Raw genomic sequence first — 23,855 nt, 5'->3', positions numbered from 1 at the left:
CTCATGGAAAATCAGAACTTCTTGTTTTTGTTTTGGAGATCATTAATGTATTTTATCTATTAGCTATTGCAATGCAGCAAGAATGACTACTTTGCTTCAGTAACTTACAGAAGTTGTCTAGACAATATATTTATAGCAGCATAACTCATCTAGACAAAAAGTAATCGATGTAACAATTAGAATTTACAATTTAGAATTTATTTCTCAGCTATAAAGACAGATTTTTTAAAGCTTTGACTTACAGCTTATCTGTCTTCTTCCAAGCAGAACATAAATAAGTTGCTAATTATTAGATGGATTTAAGCATCCTGTATATTTTATTCTGTTATAGCCTTTAGCTGACAATAAAGCACATATATTAAACCACTGGGGGAAACACATTTATTAAACAACCATGTGACAGAAGTAGAAGTATGCCACTGTCAAAATTAAATTACTAGAGAATGATTTAGTGTCAGATAAGGTATTTCTCCTGTTCTAAATTCAGTCAACATTGCAGTAATATAGACAAATTTTGAAATGGAAACAGATAATGGCTTAGCACCTCAAAGCTGCCTAAAGGAGGGAAGATGAAGTAATGTCACCCTTCCACAAAAAGACCCAAAATAATCCCTGTTTTACATATGCATAACTATAATCCACCTTTTTACTTGCTGTATCTCTGACTTTCAAAGTGACAAAAATCAGGAGACATGTTATTTGTCCTAGACCAAAGAAGAAGCTAGAGCTGAACACTTATTGCCCATTTAACTGTTATATTCCCAACTGTAATGATCCCTTGTCCATAATGGAATTTACAAGGTGCTTATCTGTCTATGGAGGTGGGAAAGGGGCATTCAACTCACTTAGGAGATGATGCCATTTAACATATCCAAAAGTTAAAGATCAAACTCCAAAATAATTCCCTTTATGTGGAGGTTTCCTGCTGTTTTCAGAGAAAAACAAATATCTGCTCTGTAAACAAGTGCCCAGAAAAACCTGGAAGAAAGGCTGGCACCAAGTGAGAAGCAGCTAAAAGGAAGGAATATTCTCCAGAGAAGTGTGAGCCAAACATCACCACACAATACCTCTTCTTCAATATCTTCATGCTGCTAGTGCTACACTCAGTTAGGCTCTTGTACATCAGTCAATATATTAATTTAATTTTTAGGGTTAGCAGCGTCAATGGCTTAGCATGCAGGATTACCCTGTTTTAATTCTGTCCTAAGGAAGTGTTTAACTACAGTCAGAGCTGCAGATCCAGAGGCACTATGAGACTCTGCTGCCTTCCTACTCCTCTTGCTGGATCAGTGCTGTGGTGAAGATTTCAGTTTTCCCTCTCACATCTCATATTCTATTCAGAATATAATAATTCTAGACAGCATTTTCTTTCCCATTTAAATGTTTTATAATCTGGCGCCAAATCAAATGCAAAAAATAGAAACAGAAACAAAGTGCAAAAAGACTTTGTCAACAGGTCTGTTCACTATACTTCACTTTGCTCTTTAAATTATTTTTAAGTGATGCCAAGTAGGCTGTTCATATGAAGCACAATTGGAAGATTCAACCTTCTAATTACAAACAGCCCCATAAAAATTAGTGTTTTTCCACACTTACCACTGCCTCTCAGTCCTATATAAATTTAAATAAAACATATAGTAATCTCCAAATTTTTAGTGGACTAAATATCAGTGAACACTTCTGAAAAATTCTCCTTTATGGCAGAAGTTACAATTTTTGGCTCATCTCATTTCATCTGGAAATACATACCTCTGCTTAGAAAATACACATTTAAAATTGAGCATCTTATAACATGGAAAAAAATTGGTTTTGTTTCCATGCATTCACTTTTAAATTTTTTCATCTGATTGGATTACCTAGTAAAATTTAGAAGGTAAAAACTATGGCTCTTGTCAAACCTTGAACACCATAGCTTGGGTGTGACAGTAGGTCCATGCAACTGTGCAGAATAAAACTGAAACTGGCCTTAAAAAACTATCCACAAAAGAAAAGGTGTTATCTACACAGTCTAACTGAGGCTGGTGTTATATGTACTTTAAGGGTGTGATAGAGCTGGTGAGTTCCAACCAGTATTTAGGGTTTAGTATTGAATTAATTTGTGGTCAGAGTGGTCAATACAGTATTTTGTTACTATTTAAAGCTCAAAACTCTTTTGCTATGGATTCAAGAACCCTGAAAGCTAATCAAGAGTCAAAGCAGCATTTCTTCTTTATGGAAAGCTATAATATTGACAATTCTGGGTCAACATTGTCTTGGCTGCTGAAAATCTGGGTTTAGAGGATAAGACAGCACCTCCCATGTGACCAAAGTACTTGCACTAAGCACACTGCAAGATTTCTTTAGCTGCACAGCAAAGGAAACATTTCATGTTCATTTCAAAAATTTTGAAACATTAAAAAAGATGAAATTACCTGGATTCACACAAAGCCACATACTCATTACTGAAACTATGCAAGAGATGCTTTACAGCCTCTTTCATGCCATCTCTGTTAGTATTTAAGAAACCTGATACATATCACAAGTTAATTTTCTAGATGATGAAATGCAGGTTAATAAAGGGGATTTCTCCATCTACTTACAACTCCCTACAAGTATTAAATGAACACCACGTGTCAGGCTGATGCTTCTGCTGTTCCTGACATGAAGACCTTTTAATGATTCACAGCACTCCTTGTCATATCAGAGTTACAGTTCATGTCCTTTGAGTAAACAGGCTTAAGAAACAGTGAACTAAAGTTAAACCGTAATTAAGAGTGTGTCTGAAAAAAAAAAGGATAACTTTTCTTCATCTGAGAGAAGTACAGTGAAAGAAATACTTAGGCACTTTCACTTGTTCCTCTGGCAGTTCTCAACACCATCAAATATTTTGTTGTAGAAAGTAAAAGGCAAATTTGAATATTCTTCCTGTCTAGCTAAAGGCACTGACAGTAAATATATCATACAGAAGTTACCAGTAAGGACCATTTTCCTCTTCACTAAGCACAACTGCAGGAATAAGTGATTCTAAAAAATGGGCAATACATGGTTTCTTACTAGTAGGAATATGAATTATATCTTATTTCGTTTGCACTTCATAATGTACTGTCCCCATCCCAATCACCTCATGTGTCCTTCCTAACTCCACAAAAAGTAAATGCAGGCCTATTTTGAAAGCTCTTACTGATGCACAATAGAAATGCTGATGGCACTTCTCCAGCATGACAACAATAAAGATTTTAAAGCTGAAGAAGAGGTTTAGCAATTTCTTTTCAAAACATAAACCTTCTCAGATGTGGACAACCAAATCCTGTCATCATACACAAAACTCTAATCTAAATTTTCCAGACTCTGGCATTTATTTTACTACTGCCATATGCTTGCTATTGATGTATGTCTAAGGATAAAAGCACACATGACAGCAATATACTTACAGCAGCTGTGTTCTTCACTGCATTTCCTACAATCACCACAACTCTTCCTTTGAAGCTCTGCAGTGTGGCAGTCGCTGGGCACTGGATGAGATCCCCTTCTGCAGTAAATGCTGATGCAAAAGGGACATTGATGCTGCCAGAGATGTGGCCACGGTTAAAGCTTAGGAGGATCAGTTAAGGAGGTCTGAAAGGCAGAGAAACCTGTGGAGCATGAATAGCTGCAGGATGAACCTGCTCTTCATCCTGGCTGCCATGATACAGCACCATTGGGTTTTTGTGACACCATATTTTGACAAACCTCATTTACTGTTTATTCATATGGAGAAAAACCTTCCAACACAACCTATGAAAGCAAGCACAGAATGAAAAGCTGTTTGGTTCAAAAAAGGAACACAGCACAGCACTACAGAAAATGATCTGTTAAATGAAATACTTAGTGCTAAACAGCCAATATCCCCAGGACACCTAATTTTGTGGATTTCACTTCAACTCTAGTCTGCTAAGGGGAGCCAAATACCAATAAGCAGCTGGAGCACCTCTTCCAGAGGCATTTTATGCAAAAAGAATGAAGTACTTAAAATGAGAACCAAAACTAAACAGGGATTATCAGCAATATCCTCAAACTTCCTGTCAACCCTCACAAGTCTTCTACTACTTTGATCCAAACTGAAATTCTAATGTATATGACCTCAGATTCCCCGACAATGAGCACCAAGTTTACTATCTGTAGTCCCACTAAAAGCAAGTGTGAATTGGGTATTGAAAAGCCAAAAACAAGTGTGTAATGCGTATTGAAAAGCAAAAAGCAAAAAACTCTGAGATATCACAGTTAGCTGTCCTTCAGTTTCAGAGGATGATCATTCAACAAGATTTTATAAATAAATATTGAATGTGAAGGTCTCCTAAATAAAAATTGAGTTGGACTACTACTACCTAGCTTTTTATGAATTTGAAAATGCACTATGGCCTTGACAAAACTCTGAATTACTTTCATAGACTGTACACACATGCCTGGTACAATCCCTTTCCCCAGGTATAAGCAAAAACAGCTTTGAAGAGGTGCGAAACAGCAAAGTTCTGCAAAAATATACACAATGTCAAATACTGAGATTAGTCACTCTATTATTGTACTTGCAGAAAGCTAGTTAAATTTATAATTAAATCCCAGAATTCTATTAAATAAAGGAGCTGCCTTAAATAGGGGTAAGATTCAACTGACTTAGAGTAATAGTAGCATTCGTTTCTCATTATTTATGTAGCAGTTTTATGATCATCATTGTTATAGTGTGGGAAAAGCATGGCTATATAAAAACATCTGAAAGAACAAAATAGGATCATGCACCATTCATTGATGTTGTCAGTTTATTTCTATTTTGAATGGGAAAATGATATCCCTCCTTCACTCCTCTGTGCCAATCCCATTTCCCCAACCCCATTTATAATCACATAACTCCCAAAGCTATTGATTAGGTTCTGAAATGATCATCATTTAGACAGAAAATATCTTCGGACAAATTTAGTTACTTAAGCCACTGAGTACCCCTAGAGAAACATAACCTAGTCTTTAAAAAAGTTCTAATTGCTAAGACAATTAACAAAAAGGCCAGGATTTTGTGGTACAGACTGAGGGACCATAAATATGCAGCTATAACTTTCAAAACAGGAATGGAAGGCTGCCAATGTATCTGCTAACATGCTTAATGAAATAAGCCTTTGAAGAATTGCTGGCCAACTGAAACAGTGCTGGTAGGTCTTGGCCTTGCAAGATGAGATTCGTTACAAAACAATCTCTCAGATTTCATGTGGGTCATATTATGAAATATGAAGCATGTTTGATACTTGTTGGAAGTCCTCTCATGCTTTTCTAAAAGCACTAAGAAAACGAAGTGAAAGCAAAGTTTAGCATGATAGACATGCATGGGGAAAAAGACTAAAACCAAAATATACAAAATGATCATATTTTTGAATCACATCACAGCAGTCTATCATATTTAAAACACACACCACAGAAACATACAGTCTGATCCTATCTTAGTTGGTTGAAATTTTGTGACAAACACAAAGCCTGTTTCCTTATTGTGAGAATGAACAGGACACTGAATGCAATATTCTTATGGTTTCCTATGTATATTCATAACTGCTGACAATTTGATAATATCCTGCATACCAGATATTTTCTTCTGCAAATGAGATACTAACCAGTACACTCAAGGGCAATTTTATTACCTACCAGGCTGCCTTTTTAGTGGCACTTCCTACCTGTTAATACCAGATGGCTGTTAGGATATCAGTCCACCTATTATATAAAGGGCAGCACATGTCAGTCTACTACAAACTTCAAACATACCAAAACATCTTTAAGAAGGATTACCCCTCCCAAAATGCAAACAATCCCAGTCCTGCAACTACACCATTTCAGGAAAAAAACAAACCCAAAGAATTAAAAAAATACTCCTTATTGCAAAGAACTATACTTGAAAAGGAACACATGAAAGGTGTAGACAGGGTAGTGGCCCTGGTAAAAAGACAGCTCCAAAACACCTTTAACTCTTTTCTGATTATCAGTACTAGAGGACTTAGGATGGCTACACAGTTGCATTACCTGACAAAGCTAGAAGGCACTCAAAAGGAATCAATTTTCCACTCAGGGACTGGCAAAGCACATCAGCTATCAACTTTTCTCTATCTCACTTCCATTTAATTGGAAAGCCTCACACCTTTCCAAAATATTGGTCATATTAAATGGGGAAGGTCTGCTGAAAAAACCTGTTCTAAAAAAAAATGTAGCATTAAAGCACTTGTGCTACTGGTACAAAGTGATTTCACTAAGCCCACAGTTTACAGTGGGAAGGGAAAAATTGATTTGTCCTCTGCTCTGCAAACCAGGCCTCTCCATGCTGAAACCCCCTGGCCTTCAGCACTTCCACTCTATCTCTACTAGATCCCTCTCTCTCCATCATGCACCACTCTAACACACCAGCCTGGAGACAGAGAGGAAGCAATTGGCACAGGCAGGGTTCAGCAAGAGGCACAGGCAGGGTTCAGCAAGAGGCACAGGCAGGGTTCACAATAGGCACAGGCAGGGTTCAGCAATAGGCACAGGCAGGGTTCAGCAATAGGAACAGGCAGGGTTCACAGTAGGCACAGGCAGGGTTCAGCAATTGGCACAGGCAGGGTTCAGCAATTGGCACAGGCAGGATTCAGCAATTGGCACAGGCAGGATTCAGCAATTGGCACAGGCAGGATTCAGCAATTGGCACAGGCAGGGTTCACAATAGGCACAGGCAGGGTTCAGCAATTGGCACAGGCAGGGTTCAGCAATTGGCACAGGCAGGATTCAGCAATTGGCACAGGCAGGGTTCACAATAGGCACAGGCAGGATTCAGCAAGGCCAGCACTCAGATCTGAAGGATACTCCTCGCTGTTACGGATGTCCACCACCAGCAGCTTTGGCTTGCTGGGCTTTGTTTTCTTTACAGGTGTTTTGGAATGGCTGGGTCCTGTCAGCTCACACAAGTCTATTAGATCTTCTGCTGAAATCCGTGGGGACACTTCTGCCTTCAGGTCATCCAACTTGATGGAGTCTCTAGACTTTAAAAGAAAAGAAAAATAATATTAGAGGTGAAAGAATTGGAGATATGGGGTTTTTAAAAAACTTGCTTATTTGACAAACTTCAAGTGTAACAACCTAGAGTTAGATGGAAATACATACTTTTCTTTTAACTCTGAACTAGAGTTTAACTATCTATACATAAAAACTCCAGAGCAGTGCCAAATGCCTATCTGACAACTACAGCTCTATTTTCTGTTAGAAGTTGTTAAAATAGAAAAATTGTTTGACAATCTGTGCAAAAGATCTCAGTTTGTGATTTGTTAATGAATTATTCACTGTGGCTGAAGGGCTCACAACATCCACAGAACATTTCTTAACATCAGAAATTAAGTAAACTGGCTAGAAATTAAGTAAACTGGCTGAAAAGGGAAACTGAAAGGTCCCATGATTGGAGCAGAAAAGATGGCACCTTGCCACAGAAATTGCAGGGATATCTCTGGGAGATACAGAGCTAGCTAAACAGTAGTTATTACCCCAGCCCAAAGACCTAGCACAAACCAGGACACCAGAAATATAAGAATTACCTTATACCTAGAAATATGGTATTTTTAAAAATAATCCCCAAAAAATTGTCCTTAATTTTGTGAGAAAGGAGAATTACATATTAAATTAAAAAAAATATTTTGGGGGATGTGACAGATTATGACACAAGACACACCACACTCCTGGTAGTATTATCAAGCAACTGTATGATAATACCCGAAATTATTTTTCATAAGAGAACATTCATTGTGGATTATCCCAGAAATATTCAGGAGTATTAGAATTTTTACACTCCACATTCTTAAAGAATATCTCAGTAACAATTTTTCTGCTTCTAAAAAATATTCCACTTCTGTTATCTTGTTGCAGATTGCAGTAATAGACCAATACATTATTTGCTTATAGTCCATCATTCAAGAGAACAGGGGTAGCACTCTGAAGAAAATTGAGGTATTACTAATTGTTATTAGTCCAATGACTGTAGGTAACCCTAGATTTTTTTTGGTTTTTAAACATACCAGTTCCTGAACTAATCTGAGGACTATTCCAAATTTAGAGAATATGCTAGACAAAACAGGGAGACATAGATTTTTTTAAAAGTTATGTCCCAGAAAAGGCTTCTTAAAACAGTCCAGCACTTAGAAATACCTCTGCTGTAAAGCAAGTTATCCAAAAGCCCTCAAAATGACAAACAAAATCAGTAATTCTTCTTCAGGGAACATTACCTCACCCAACTGCCTTTCCCATTGTATATAATAATACTTAAAACAGAAGAAGTTACAAATTTCCAGTCTCAACACTCTCCTTCCAAGTTCAGAAAAATAAAGTCAAGATGCTTTATAATCAGAAAAAGACATAATTTCTGGATAATGTATTATTTGTTTCAACAGAATAGTCAATACTCAAGGGAGATCTGTTTCCATAAAAAACCAATGTGACAAGGCACAGTCAACTCCCAGTTGCTGCCTAAAGCCACCTCCCACCTGAACAGCTGAATTTTCCCAGGAGTTCAAGGAAATGAATTACATTAAATGGGAGGAGGAAGGAAAAAGCTCAAGATCTTCTCACAAACTTCAGACTTGCCAAAGGAATTCAGCAGTCCCATGTCTAGGGGATTCACAGAAGACACATTTGAGAGATCCAAGAAAGGCAGTAATGTAGAAAAAATACTGATTACATAAATACGCACTTGGCTGACACAGCTTCATCTGCCTGATGGCAAACTGGCAGACATTGCTGTCCTCAGACAACAGCTTCTGCCTCAGGGGCAGGTTTGAGGAGCAACACCAAGGAGGGAAGGGAAGCAAGTCTGCTGCAAAGAGCTCAGCCCTTGAAGCAGGTTCACATGATGACAGGTAACAATAAACACTTGGATAATGAAGTCAGTGAAACTGGCTGAGATGACCCAAATTAAGTCTTCTAGAGAAAAAGGTACATTATATTGGACTCTAATTACAAAAACACTTCCTACTTTTATTTATACAGCTCTTGTCTATTCAGTTGATGGGATGAATGCCTCAGGAAAGAATGGAACCTTAAAAGTCTACAGCAGAAAACAAGCCAACCAAAATTCACCTAATCTGATATAAAACAATTTTCTCTTTATCTAACAGTATAAAGCCATACAAAGTGTTTCACAGGTACACACTGCCTGTCCTGCTAAAAGGTTTTAATAACCAGGAAAAGCATTTTTTTCCCCTTTAACTGGATTGTAATTAAGGAGAAACACATTCAGCTATGAATTTTAGAACCATCTTTGCTTTGACCTACCATGTCCATCTCTGCCTTATTGGTAGATTCAGTGATACAACATCTATATATAGACTTTGAACAAAACTGAAGCTCCTCAACAGACTTGCTGGAAATAGCATTGATTCAGCAATTCTTTCTTTAACAACTTTTTTATCAGACTAATTTATTCCCTTCAAATTGCAAAGTGAAATATATGCATGTGCTTATAAGATAATTTTGCTAATTACTAAAAAAAAATTACTACATCTGCTGTATCTGGTAACAACTATATTTCATCTCAGGCATTTTCTCCCAGAAATTTTCCAATGAACTGAAACTAAACATGGTCAACATCAAGCTGTCAATCCTTCTACCCCATGCTCACACCTTGTCTTCATAAATACTATCCTGCCACAGATACTTCGAAACTGTAAGAAGCTACTACAGAAACTGGACTTGAGTTGACACAGCTCTTCAGGCCATCACGTCCACTGAAGACACAAATCTTGCAGATTCTTCTGAACCTTCAACACCTTTCCTACTCTACACAGCAGTGTTCCAGCTGTTGTATATCACCTCAGTGCCTACTCTCTTTACCTCAGCATGGAGATGTGTAAGATACAGGATGATATTTTAGACAGGAGCCTTCACATTTGTCAGGACCATTTGCTTCAATTCCCTGTTTAGGCTGTACTATGTCATTGCAGGCATTGCTTTGCAGCTGTAAAGAGCCAGAAGGAAAGCAGGTGAAGGAAGGAAGAGGGTTCACTGTAAACCAAATCCTTTAAGTTAGGTTAGCTGCACTCAGAAAAAGTTTATGGCACTGATAGCCTCTTAGTAATTGTTTACAAATACCCAACAAATTGTGAACAGGGTGTAGAATAAAAATGAAATTTTGGTTTCAGCCACATTAAGTGGCAAGTAGGCACATTTTAGGACAGCTACTTGCAAATATCCTGTTGAAGGTATCATCTGTAATTTTTTGTTTTGTTTTGTTTTAAACAATGAAGCACAATGATTATCACAACTTAAAATTCCCGTGCTAGTGATACTCTATAGGGAGTACAGACAGGACAAAGAGAAAGAAAAAAAAGCCAGGAAAACCACAGGGAAAAGCTTAAAAAACCCTTAAAAGCTTATCACATATATAAAATGCTTGTTTCTTCCTTTCAACTATTTTCCTGCTATGATATTTACTTTTCCAAGACAGACATGGTACATATTTTCTAATAAAAGCCACATTCTTTCTTAAAAAAGGCAAAAGCTCTACTTTAAGAACAGTGCCAGAAGGTAGTCAAAGGTCTAGTTACAAACTTGCCTTTCAGCAATTGTGTATACTGACAAAAATACTGAAATTGAGAACTGCTCATATACAGAGCATACTCATACACTTGCTGCTGTCACAAAAATTATCAGAAAGACACCCACATTTTCAGACATCCATGTATGCACAAGAGTGCTAGGATCCATGTATGCTCTGTGCTAGTATACTGAGCTTACTACTTAAGTGGTTTTATCTGTTTTCCTGCAAAGAGAAACTTATTCTAGCATATTCTAACTACAAGCATGAATCTTGCTTTAGACTCTTCAGCTATAAGCAACTGTTTGTCAGGGAAGACTGTTTAAATCAGCAGGATGGCAACAGCAGAAAGAGTACCTAAGCTGAAGTCTGAAGTCTTCTTGTTGCCCAGAAGTTTCTCTGACACAACACCCTACATTCTTTATTTTCAAAGTACTCTTCTCACCCCATTAATTTTCAAATAGGCCTGGGAATTGCTAATCCATATGCATTTACTGCTCTTAATAAGAAGTAATAGGCATTAGGATTTTTTTTTTTTAATATTAGGAATTAAAGCTGCTTAACCATTCTCAATTTGGAAGCCAAGTTTCAGAAAGATTAAAGCACTCCAGAACACGAGGCTGGTACAATCACAGCTCCTATCTCTTCTCCCATTAGCCTGTAATCTCTTACAGGCATTTCATCATGGCTATTAAATGAAGATATACACATTTTTTTTTGAGAAAATAGCCAAGGATATTTAGTTCTGCTGAACCTGAATTTTACAGTCCCATCAGATAAACACAGAAATGATAAAGGAACTTTCTATCCATGGAAATGGATAGAATACTCAGCTTTATCTGAGTAGATGCAGGGTTTTTCCCCTTTGTCTTTGAAGCTGACAAAACTTAGTGCAGTTTATTTAATATACTAGGAAGTTCAGCCCGGAAGTCAGAATAATTAAAATCTGGAGTTCAAGGAAAATACTCTATTCAAACTATCAAGGTCCCTCATGAAGGAACACGTTTCATGAAAATGTCATTCCATATTTTTCAAACATATTTCTCAAATCAGTGTATGAATGTACACAGAAATAAGACTATGAAAACAATTTAGAAAAGTTTACAAGATAATGGTTTAAGCTCTCCACTTGCCCTCCCCACCATTTTTATTACTATTACTAGCAAAGGGTCATACAAAAAGGCTTCAGTGTTTTTTGATGTTCAATTGTGACTGTTTATAAAGGAGGAATTGTGACTGTTTATAAAGGAGGAATAGCCAAAATCCCACATTTTAAGAACTCTTCTACAATTTTTCAACACTTGAGTGTCAGTGTTCTCTACACAATCTCTCTAGCAAACGGATTCTTACGCTTAGATTCAGTCCTCTGTAACCATTGTATTCTGCTTCCCATATTCCCTAGTCAAGACACTGGTGCCCACTTTCCCTATGCTCCCTCTCTTCCTCCCTCCACTTCCTATTTAAGTTTGCTCCATTTTCATTTTGCAAGCTGTGCTCTTCTACCCCCTCCACCATCCTGACTCCCCCACAAAGCTCCCTACTTCAGAACTCACACCTTGGGAAGAGCAAACAGCAACTTCCAGCCAGCTGTCAGTCAGAAACATCCTCCAAAGGTCTGCACACAACTTTGTAGGCATTCTACAAAAAATGGAAGTGAGCTCTGCTTGCCAAACCAGCTCATTACTAAGGAAACACAAGGAAAGGTCATCTCAATGGAATACCATAACTGAGTGAATAAACTGAATCAGCAGGGCTGAAAGACACAATATTCCCCTGCATGCAGCAGGGCAGACATGCTGCAAACTCCGTTATTGTCCCTGCTATAAGAAAGGTAAAAGCTGCTCACCACTGCATGGAACCATTTCAAAAGACAAAGCTGAGACATAATCCAGCTATGCCTGAAAATACTCACAGGATACCTTAATGTGCAATAAAACTTGAAGTAAAAGCAGGAGCAAGAATGATCTTGCCAGCCTTGAATGCTTTCCATCAGTGCCTCCTTTTTTCCCTCTTGATAGATGCTCTGTCCTTGACATGAAACTGTATTCCTTTGATTTGAGAAAAAATATTAACAGTATCTTTAGGAAACAGTCAGTGATTCCCCTGACCTCTTTAAAAAAGCATACCAACAACAACCAGAGTTTAATAACACATCTCAACGCACACTCCAACTGCTAGAGGAGTTTCCTTTATAATGTGATCATGTATCTCACTTGGTCAGAGACCCTGGATTTAGACAATCTACCTTCTTTCATTTGTGGTTGCAGTTTATTCACATTCCTATTTTCTGAACTGGCATTACCAAAAGCAGCTCTGGGACATTTTCAGTCATTTACCACGGTGAAGCCTGTCAAAACATGCTGTTCAGGCTGTCCTTTAACCGGTGACTATTAAGAAGAGTACTGAATTTGAATAATTGACAAAAAATTTGACAGTGTGATCAGCCAGACAGTTACCTTGTAAGCTGTATGTGCTTTTCACATAAATCTTTGATTTCTGCACCATTCCATCCATTTTAGAGACCTGGGCCCAAACTTCTTTGAGCTATATTAAAAATCGTCATCAACAGAAACATTTGTTTCCATAAGCCTAAAATGTATTCATTCACATTTGCAGGATGGGTTCTATGACTAAACTTTGGTTTTAGGCTCAACTTCACAAGCAGCATGGATTCCTTCTTCTAGTTATGCTGTCACACTAGTTATGCTATCAAATCAAATCTGATTTGGTAATCAGATTTTCCACTCCCAATAATGTCAGAAGAGTAAATATATATACAGAGCTGTAACACTTTTACTAGTAGATTAAGATGTTGACACCATCCCACAGGCAAGAGAGCTGCATCTAGAAAGTCTTTTCTATCCCCCAACTGCACTTCCTAATAAAGTTAGATCATGATGCCACTGCATCCTGACTCAACTGAGAAAACATACAGCACCTAGCCTGGCCTGAGGTGCCCTAAGGAAGGAATGTGAGGAATCCTAAATTCAAGACTAGCTTAAGGCAGGCTGCTATAGAGGCGTGTGTTGAGAAAGCAAATAGGGTAGGACAGAAGACTGAGGAGTAGAGGGGAAAGGCACTTTAGGCTGACATAATACATCTCTTCCCCACATCATGAAATTTGTGTTAATAGCACAGTTACACATCTAAGACCTAACTTTCACAGCAGCAGTGTATGGCACACACAGGAGTTGCTGCAGGCTGGAATTAGAGTTGCTGTGAGTGGCAGGAGGGAGCTATAGCTGTGTACCTGGGCATGTCTGTGTGGGAGACAAACCATTAAGATCCTTCAGTCTACTTCTCCTCCAAAACTTGACTTCAAAGGTTTCTCCCAAACTCCATTGCTTCTAGTGCTACAAGCACACAAATAAAAAATGTAACACCAAGAGGATAATTCCTCACTGCAGTATCTAATTGTGCTTTTCAGAAGCTGAATGAAGCATTAAGCCATTTAGATCTGTGCTGGTCCTAAAGCATATTTTAACACACTCGGTGGGTTATTCTGACTGTTACTTCTCTCCTAAAGTAAATTTACATAAACACTGCACTGCTCTTTCATTTTCCCTTTTTTAGATGCAGGTCACTACTTTTTAAAAATAAAATATGGGTTGTTTAACAAGGTATGAAATAAAACTGTCACTCAGGAAACTTGAGTTTGGCTTTGGTTGCCAAAATAACTTATTTCCACTATAGCACTCTCTCTCAAAAATAAACAGTTAGTTGTAAAATACATGAAAACAAACAAAATAACAACTGTGTCTTCAGTCAGCAAGCCAGATTTCAAATCAGGACCACCAGATCCTGAAAATTTACTAAACCACGGAGATGTGTAATTATTTCCTAATATTCTCCTAGAATCTGATTTTAAAACAATTCTCAAATTGAGAAAAAAATTGAAAAGAACATTCCTAAAAGATGCAGAGAGAAAGAACCAGCTAGATTAAAAAAAAAAAAAATTAATTTTACTGGTGAAATTAGCCTTTCCCCCTCTGCACATTTGTTAATCAGTCATGGAATCCCAATTGTGGGAGGTCTAAAAGGTCAAATGCGCCCAGCTTTCAACTTCAAAGTGGGTATAATCACAAAAGCTTATGAGGAAGGACTAGTGGACAATCAGTGGTCCCAGAACCTGAGCCTGAGGCTGCAGCAGAGAGTGCTCTGGCTGCTCCAACTGCCCCATTTACATTCAAAGCAGATGAACACATCCCAGGGAGACCCTAAAACCAAGTCTGTGCAAAACAAACTTAGAATCCTTTAGCATGATCTGGAGTGAGTATCTCACAAACTATTACAGTCTCATATAAATACTATCTAGATCATTACAAACATATTCCTTTAATTCTGCCTCAACTAAGCAGTAAATTTGTTTCAATGAGTTTACATTCATCTTAAATAATTGAAATTTGTATTACAACTTAAAATAAACACCCACAACATTCATTAGAAATGTCTGAATTAACATTTAACATAGATTGTTTCCTGAGCCTTATATTTTGTATTTTATTCACTCTGGTAATTTAATGCCTCATTTTCTATGAGAAAAAGCCTTAAAACTATAGAAAATAAATACAGATTTTCAAAAAGAGTCAGATTAGACAAGGTGCTAAATAAGGCTTCCTTTAAATAATTTAATTTGCAGAACCAAAGTTCTGGAAGCAGAGGTTTCCCCACACTCCCCACTTCCTGGTAGCTGCCTGCCTGGCCTATGAGTATCAAAAAAACCTTGAAAAGCTAACCAATAAACAGAGAACATTTTGAAGTTTGCAACAATTGCTAAAGTATTTGCTAGAATGTGATGGGTTTATGCCTAATTAAACAGTGATTTGTTTATTCACTCAAAGGAGAGTGACATTAAAGTGCATTTTAACCAACTCTTCTAAAAAATGACAAATAACCCCAGCTTCTCACTCAAGCTGCTGGCAGCAACAACCAGAAGAGCAGAAGCATCAAAGGCAAATGTGAAATAAATTAGAAGCATTAACTGAGATCCTGATCAGGTAATGCTTCACACAATTTGAACTAAAGACAAATTTGAGTAAGAGCTTTCCATTTAGTCTAAGAACAATGGAAGAGGAAAACAAAACCAAGATCCACACAAAAACAGAAGACAAAAGGAACCTGAAATGGGTCAAGGCAATCAGAAGACCCTTTAGGCAGAATATAAGTAACAGCCATTATGAACAGCATGAGCATCACACATTTCTTAGCTTGTACACTGAAGCAGAAGTGTTGCTATCCACTACTGACCATGCTTCTTTCTGAAGAGTAAATGGATTTACACACCAGTTATTTAATGACTTAATATAAACCTAGCCAATATATTTTTTATGGACAAATACTTCCTAGGTGCAGACAGGAACTCAGAAGCAATTGAGTGCTGTTGTATGACACATGGGCCTGAGTTTCCATCTGTTGGAAGTCTGTCACACAAGCTATCCTTCATTATTGGCAAAGAAAGGTTATCCTCATGAAAATATGCTCATAGTCTTTATGATAAAAACATGTTTTTCATATTTGTGTTGTTTGATCAAGCCATTAAGTCATGTTGCTGCTTAGGTATTTCTACTACAACAAAAACAAAAAACAAACTGCTGGCATTTAAATCACTGCAAAGATCAATAATCATCATCATTTCTCCACTTCAATGCTTTCATTCCTCAACATCTCTGAGGAACTCCCACCCTTGCAAAGAGAATCAGGAGTAGAAGAAGAAGGCAAAGCTGGAATTGTATTAGATTCTGGATTTCTGTGAGTTCACCTGACACAGATGAGCAGATACTGATAGAGAAGCTGCAACATTTTCTCCTTTCTTCTCCTTTTTATTTAGAATTATGGAAGTAGTTAGAGAGAGTGTATGTCTACCATATCTATAATAATGGAGACACAGATACAGCAGAAAATTTTTATATTACAGTGTTATTTGTCTCTGTGACCCCTGCACATTCAGGAAAAATACTTCAGGAATTTCCAGGGTATGAAAGTAAGTTTCAGGAAGAGTAAGAAGAAAAAAACGTCAACCATGTCCTGGTAAAGAAAAGTTACAGACACAAAATTGAGTAGATTGTAATGTAAATTCAGTATTTAATATAAATTCAGAATTTAAAGGGTTTTTTCTGTTGTTATTTTTGACGTTTTATCTTTCTCAAAATAAACAATGCAACCCCACTTAAGATGCACATTCATTCTCTCTGAAACTATTTCCTCCTTGAGATTTTATCTCAGTAGAAATATGCTTACTGGCTGAAAGAGTAAAAGATTAAGCAACACACAAGTCCAGGAGGAAAAAAGAGAGCACCCAAGCCTATTTACAAACTTGCAAATAGATGTCACTAAAATAAGAACTAAGCAATGCTAGTGATAAAAAGCAGGTTTTTTTTACTGACTGCTGATTTAGGGAGAAAAATGCACACCCAGAGGCGAAATACTTCTCCTGTTATTATTAACAAAAGCACAGTAACATACAGATACACACAAATATTTGAGTTGCCAATAAAAAGCACTTAAGAAACAAACTGAAGCAGCATAGAAATAAAATACAAATAGAGAGGTAAGAGACAGCTGGTGTTTACAATTAAACACACTAAACATTTAATGTTTCAAGGAGTCATAAATTACCTTCAGAAGCAAACCCACAACTTTCTTCACAAAGAACTGTTTTGTACCCTACACACTTTCAAATACAGAGGTGACCCATAAATATAAAACTGGAGATAGAAATGTAGTGTAAAGTCCTTGTCCAAAGAATCACCAACTAAATAGGTAAGCAAACAGAAAAGTTATTTTTTTAAGAGCTAAACTGCAGAGCAAGGACAGGATGCTGTTTCAGAAAATCCATTAAAGCATACTGTGTGTACTAAAGACTGAACTCAGATCTCACCCTTTTCAAGTAGATAAAAAGTTTCCCCATGGCAGCAAACACCAGTAGAGGACATGTTTGAAGAACAAGATAATTCCAGGATTAAGGTTGAAAAAAAACCCTAACAAAAACAAACCATACCACCTTTGTGTGTAAATAGTGTATTTCACCAATAATTTCAATTTAGTTTTTATCAATATTGCTCTAATCCCTGAGAAGAGTTATTTTATGAAGACATCCAAAAGTACAGTCACAAGTGAGAGGTAGCTCATTATGGACTCATGTTACACAGGACTTTCCAAGTCTGATCTATGGCTCCTGACTGAATCATAACATACTTGACTTGCATCTATCTGTCTCAAAATCTGACACACAAAAATACAGCACTTGAGAGCAAACAATAAATTTAAGACTATAATTTAAGATACGAATATCTTCTTGTGTCCAAGAGATTACTTTCCTCTTTGCTTGCATATTTCTGTATAGATCTCTGAATCTGTACAGCTCTCTTTCATATGATGAGCTAAAAAACCAAAATACAGTAGTAACCAAAAGATCCAATGTACTCAGCTGCACTGCAGTAAATGAAGAGGTCTGTCCTGTTAGACAGACAGAACTAGAAATTAAAGAGAACTCAATAGAAGTTCTAGTATTTATTTATCTACTCTTTAACATACCAAAAACATTTGCTTAATTTCTTGGAACTTGTGGGATGGATGATCCTAATTACTGGCTTTATAAACAAATACAAATTCTGGTATGAAAACAAAAACTATCAGGAAAAACCACCCAAAACATTTCTCAGAAAATGGGAGAATACTGAAAGAAACTTGCTTAATTTGAAATAAGGATTTTTCTCTCTGTTACAAATACAAATTTTTTTACTACTCATTTCAGTAGACCAGGGCTGCTTTCTCCCTTCTCCCTCTTTGCTATATCCAAATGCTTTGACTCTTGCTTTTACACATAAAGGCACAAGAAAAAACTTAGAAATCAGAAGACTTGTTTTTTCACTCTTTTGCCATAACATTCAGAAAAACTAGCACATACACAAAGTCATTTTCACTGGTAGCACTGTCAGACATCTGATCAGATCTCTGCCAAGAGAGACTGAATACTTTCCTTGGAAGTTCCTTTGACTTGAGAGATCAAAGCCCTGGGCAACCCCACCTGAATTCAGAGTTGGACACATTTTCTGCAGCAATTTGTACCAGATGACCTTAGGAAGTTCTATGCGAATTACTCTCTGAAAGTGCAGCCCTTGGCTCCTTCAGAAAGCCTCTCTACAATCTCCAGAGCAGCACAGCAGCAGTTGTGCTGGCTACAATTCCTGGATGACAACATGAGAATTCCCCTGGAATTTCATTTTTATTTCCCATTGCCTTTCTAGATCCACCTATTGTTTCTTAAATCCTATACGATCTTTCAAGTTTCCTTTTGTTCTTCATTTGCATGTCTGCACTTGCAGTCCTGGACTTTTAGCTAAGGCTTCCAGAAATTACAACAGAAATCAAATAAAAACTGACGTGAAAACTAAGAAAGTTACTGATTATCAAGCTTCAGTTAAAGGACTAAAAAGTAAAGATTCACGTGAACAACAACAACACTTTTTAGCTTCCTAATAGTTAGGAAAAACAAATGGAAAGACTAAAACCTGATGCAATTCACCAAATAGACATACCAGGTCTATATATACTTCCTAGATTATTAATGAAAGGATTGTTGGAGAATGTGGAAGGAGAAAAACCCCAGCAAAATAAAATCTAATTTTTAAGAGGCTAGCTAGAGATTTATACTGTTAAGAGGAAGGAAAGGAATAATTTCAAATCACCAGTATTCAGATAATGCAACTGTCCAGACAAACAGCCATTAGATTCTACTAGAGAGAGAGGAGAAAAATAATTTTGCTAAACTGGGCATCTATTTAATGCAGATAGTCTCTTAGCTACTAGTTACTCTTTGCCAAGATAAAACCAGGCATAACTCACCAACTAAATTCTCAGAGTAACTTGCGGCATATCCTTTACCTAACATGCCAAGATGGAAAAAGCAGATAGAGCTGCCTGCATCACTTTCCAGCTATCTAATCTCACCGGCACAGTGCTCTTTTTACTGCTTTTCTCCTATGATAAAGCCTGCTGGTAGCTCTGCAGGTGAGCTGGGGACATCAGCGGGCTGCTGTAAGAGAACTGAAGGAGCAGGAGTTGGTTAGGCAGGAGAAACAGGCGATCTCAATAACGTGAACAATGCTCCCCGCTCCCGCTGCCAGGCTGCTTACGAGGTCAGTGCGAGGAGCCTCCTGGTAGTCTGCAGAGAGGCAGGCCAGGGCAGAGCTCCTGGTGCCGCTGCTGTCGGCGGGCGGGCGCGCGGGCTGCGCGAACTGACGGAACGTGGCGCTCTTGGGAGTCCAGCGGAACAGGTTGATCGACTCGCGAACGCAACGCTCAATGTCAATCTCTGCAAGGGATTGCAAGGAAAAGCAAGAAATTCAAGAGCAAAACATCAGTAAAGCCAAGTAACCCAGCTGTGACATTGCTAAGTACATGTACACCCATCTATACCTTTGTCTCTCTCTCTTTCCCTTGCTCAAAGCAAATGCAGATTTCAAAAGCATTTTCCTGCTCAAAAAGAAAACACTCCAATTTTTTTTATTAAAAACTAGTAAAGACATTTTAAGAATGAATATGAACTGTTTAAGGGAAGTGTATCAGAACTTAACCAATGCAAAGTCAGGACAATAATTGAAACCTAGTCGTTGTAAGGCATTGTAAAGTCTTTACAAGTCAAACTATTGACTATTCAATGCAAATTTGTGCCATTCATCAAAAGTAGACTTCATACAGACATCAGAATTTCTGGATCAACTAAGTGTCTTATTTGTCAGTTAAATCCTACTAACACCCAGATTGAAAGCTTTCATCTACTGAATTTTGCATGGCCTGACATTTTGACAAAGCTAACAGCAATGTTATCTATTTGCTGGGAAACAAGGGTTTTCAACATTAAATTGAGCTTGATTGAAAACATAATGGATTGTTTTAGAGATTTTAGAGAATTTTTTTTAAACAAACAAACTAACAATACAGTCCCAAATCCAACCAGACATGGGAGTGAAAAATCTTAGCTGAAAGTGTGAAGTGCCATTGTGACAATATATTACACAACTTGAAAGGTAAGCAGACACCTGTCAAATGAGAAGCATCCTAAAATAAGATGTGGTCAATTAAAAAGCAGGAAGCTACACTGAAACAGGTATGCAAAAGGAAAAAAAGCAAACCTGTTGGAAATACATTTTTTGCAACATTAAGCATCCTGCTTGTATATATCTTCTAACAAGATGCAACATAAAAGCCATTTACTCCTTTACCACTATAAACGAACTAGTTTTGCACCTCCTGTATATGGTCTCATGAAGAGCAAAAATGATCCTAGCTTGCATTTCATGACAAAACTGGTCTAGTGTGACAGACAAAGAGCAGGGATATCAGCACTTTTTGTGTCTGTACCAAGATCTTGTATGATTCATTACAACAGTCAAAATTTAGATTAAAGCATCAGCTTCTATGAAGAAAACAGAGGCATTGTAGCCAGGCTTTATCTGTAGATCTCAAACAGATTTGATGCACTGCCATCAATCACTCATTGCCATCAGCGGATTTGATGCCTTGCCATCAATCTGGGAGCTACTCCAGAAATCTCAGTCATTAGCAGGGTGGTGAGCAGAAGAAGCTGAACTTGAAGCCTGGGGCAGAATAGTCTAGTTGGATGAGATTATTGGCTGTTTAAAATCTGGAAGATGCGATCTATTACTCTCCCATTCAAAAAGCTTTCCGTGTTCAGGTAGGATACAATCTGCAGCAGATGCTTTAATTCCATTGATGACAGGATGCTTATGTGCTAGTTTGCTTCTAAAATTCTGAAAAGTCTGACAGTAGAGCTGTGTCTTACCCAATTTTAATTCTAGCTCTAAAAACCTCTTTGTGGATGTCTGAAAGTAAATCACAATTTTTCTTGACAATATCAGGTTCCCTAGCTGCTTGGGATAACATGTGTCACAGATAAATGGACTACATGATGTCTCAACAGTAGCTAACAATTTCCCATTTCAATTATACTATAATAGAAGGCTGTTATTCAGCATCATTCCCAAGGAAAATACACACAACTGGAGAATTTCACACAATCTCTTAATTCAGGTAAAGAGAGGAGATGCCTTCCACTGGCTATCTTCCTCAAGCTCAGAAAACACCCCAAAGCACCATCATTACAGTTGCACTTTTTTCCACATTTCTGAAAACTCATTTCATTATAAAAAGTTGAGAATTTCAGTTCAAGACTGTAGTACATTTATAGTGGGGCCATGGTTTCGTTTTTTGTTTTGGTTTGGTTTTTTTTGTTTTTTAAAGAGACTGCTGGAATTGAGTTATAAGACCCATTTCCTGAGATTCTTAGCTAAGGAAACATTAGTAGTACTTCTATAATAAATGATATGAATGCAGAATTTAGCTAGTAAAAAAAAAATGGAACAACAATAATTAATAGCATGAGAAGCATTTGGCAGTGAGAGGGTATAATAGCCAACACATATCTGAAATTGAAAACAGAACTGGGGGGTGGAATAGGAACACTGTTTGCAGTAAAGCTATAAAAAAGCTCAAAGGAGAAATTGAGACTGACAGTGTTAAACACTGAAACAGGTCAATATATTTTTCCTAGAAACAAGCTCTGTAATTTCAAAAGAAATCCATTTCAGAGAACTGGTAAAAAGGCTTGGCCACTGGAACAGGCTTCCCAGGGGAGTGGTCATAGCACCGAAGTTGACAGAGTTCAAGAAGCATTTGGACAACGCTCTCAGGCACATGGTGTGACTTTTGGGGTATCCTGTGCAGGGCCAGGAGATGGACTCAATGATCCTTGTGATCCCTTCCAACTGTGTGCGTGTTTGTAAAAAACATAACCAGTTCCCACACATCAGAGTGTAAGTAAAAAATGTAGGAGACTGTTGTTCTGGGATTTTGGCATGCTTGGTTTTTTATTTCTTCTAAGCAGCATTTCAGGAGGACAGTGGGCATGGCAGAAAATGAAACTCCACGGAACAAGAGAGAATTTTCAATGGTTTGTGGGGGAAGCCATCTAAAGCCTAAAACAAATTCACAGGCTATCAGTTAAAAGCCTAAAATAAATTCACAGGCTGTCAATTAATTCATCTGCTTCTCAGTAATGCAAAATAAAAACTACAACAAGGCAATTCTGGTTTCCACAACTAACAATAAGAAAGCCCCACAGCCACAATAAAAACGCCCCCCAACAATGTGCAAATCATAGGTACATGCTTGGGAACAGTCAACATCTAGCACATCCAGCATAAGGGAGGCAAGACTATGGGTGGTGAAAGAATTCACTCAAAGAATTTACTCACATTCTTTTGAAAAAAACAATTACTTTCAGCATATTGGAGATTAAGACTACATGAAACTGGTATAAATATTTACAGAATATTTATTAGTCACATTGCATGAACAGGCTTCACACTTGAGCAACCTTCAAGCCCTTCTTCATCATTTGTTTGCAATTTCAGTTTAAGAGAAATCACTTCCCGTCAGTAACTAAAATGCAATTCAATCTGGTGCACCCTTGCTGGATAAGATCTTTTCTCCTCTTTTTGGCTAATAAGTAAGGGTCTGCTGAGCTACTTCAATCCCAGTTTCTTCCCATGCCCTTTCAAATATATGACAAATGAGTCAGTCTCTGGTGAAATGTCCATTTTTTTGTTATCTCCCCAAGACTTTGCATTCACACAGAATTAATCCTGCCTGTACTCTTCCTGCACCCAAGTCACTGCATTACAAGCCAGAAAACATTTGAGCTTCCACATTTTTACAAACATACCATTGGTATGTCAGAAGCATAAGTATATCAAGTCAGAGCCTAGATTCTTGAACACGACTATGAACAAATGAACAGAGACTACCTCAGCAGAATGCCAGAGCAATTGACACTTGCAAACAACTCAGAAGAACACTCTTCTGAGAGCAGGGTCTGCATAAATCTCCAAGTGTGAGCAACAAATGAAAGTAACATTTAGAAAGGATGAAGAGGGCATGCTCACTCATGGAGATGCATATGTAATATCTCAGTGCTCTCCGAGGTCCCAGCACTAGGGTATTTTGTAGTTTAAAAATGATGTGCCTTCTGGTTTTATGAAGACAAATTATTTCATTGGAAAATCTGTAATGAAAACTTGCTGAATAACATGGTGTCATTAAATATGAAGTGTGGAAAAAATTTAAGCCTGACTTAAAACACCATAAAAATACTATAAAATATGTTATAATTTCAAAACTTAGTACATCTTCAAATTAATTTTGAAAAAATGCAGAGCACCTGTATTTCAAAAAGTCAAAGCTGGAACTGAAGTATCTTAGGCCCGAAGTCATAATTTAATTTTCAAACACTATATTT

At 37.5% G+C, this 23,855-nt stretch overlaps 1 protein-coding gene across 2 annotated transcripts in view; it reads right to left on the bottom strand.

Annotated features, from left to right (window-relative positions):
• The window catches only part of TBCK (TBC1 domain containing kinase), an 88,573-nt gene that overhangs the window by 8,100 nt on the left and 56,618 nt on the right, over window positions 1–23,855 (bottom strand). For both annotated transcript variants that reach the window (XM_059470272.1, XM_059470273.1), the window contains 3 exons: window positions 19,672–19,850; window positions 6,826–7,001; window positions 3,411–3,570 (listed from right to left, as the gene is read on the bottom strand). In XM_059470272.1, the coding sequence (XP_059326255.1) occupies window positions 3,411–3,570; window positions 6,826–7,001; window positions 19,672–19,850 (515 nt within the window). The remainder of the gene's footprint in view (window positions 1–3,410; window positions 3,571–6,825; window positions 7,002–19,671; window positions 19,851–23,855) is intronic.

Source organism: Ammospiza nelsoni, chromosome 4, assembly GCF_027579445.1.
Source record: "Ammospiza nelsoni isolate bAmmNel1 chromosome 4, bAmmNel1.pri, whole genome shotgun sequence".
Taxonomy (NCBI): domain Eukaryota; kingdom Metazoa; phylum Chordata; class Aves; order Passeriformes; family Passerellidae; genus Ammospiza; species Ammospiza nelsoni.
The sequence above is the reverse complement of the archived record's forward strand: the minus strand, read 5'-3'. Positions and strand labels throughout refer to the sequence as shown.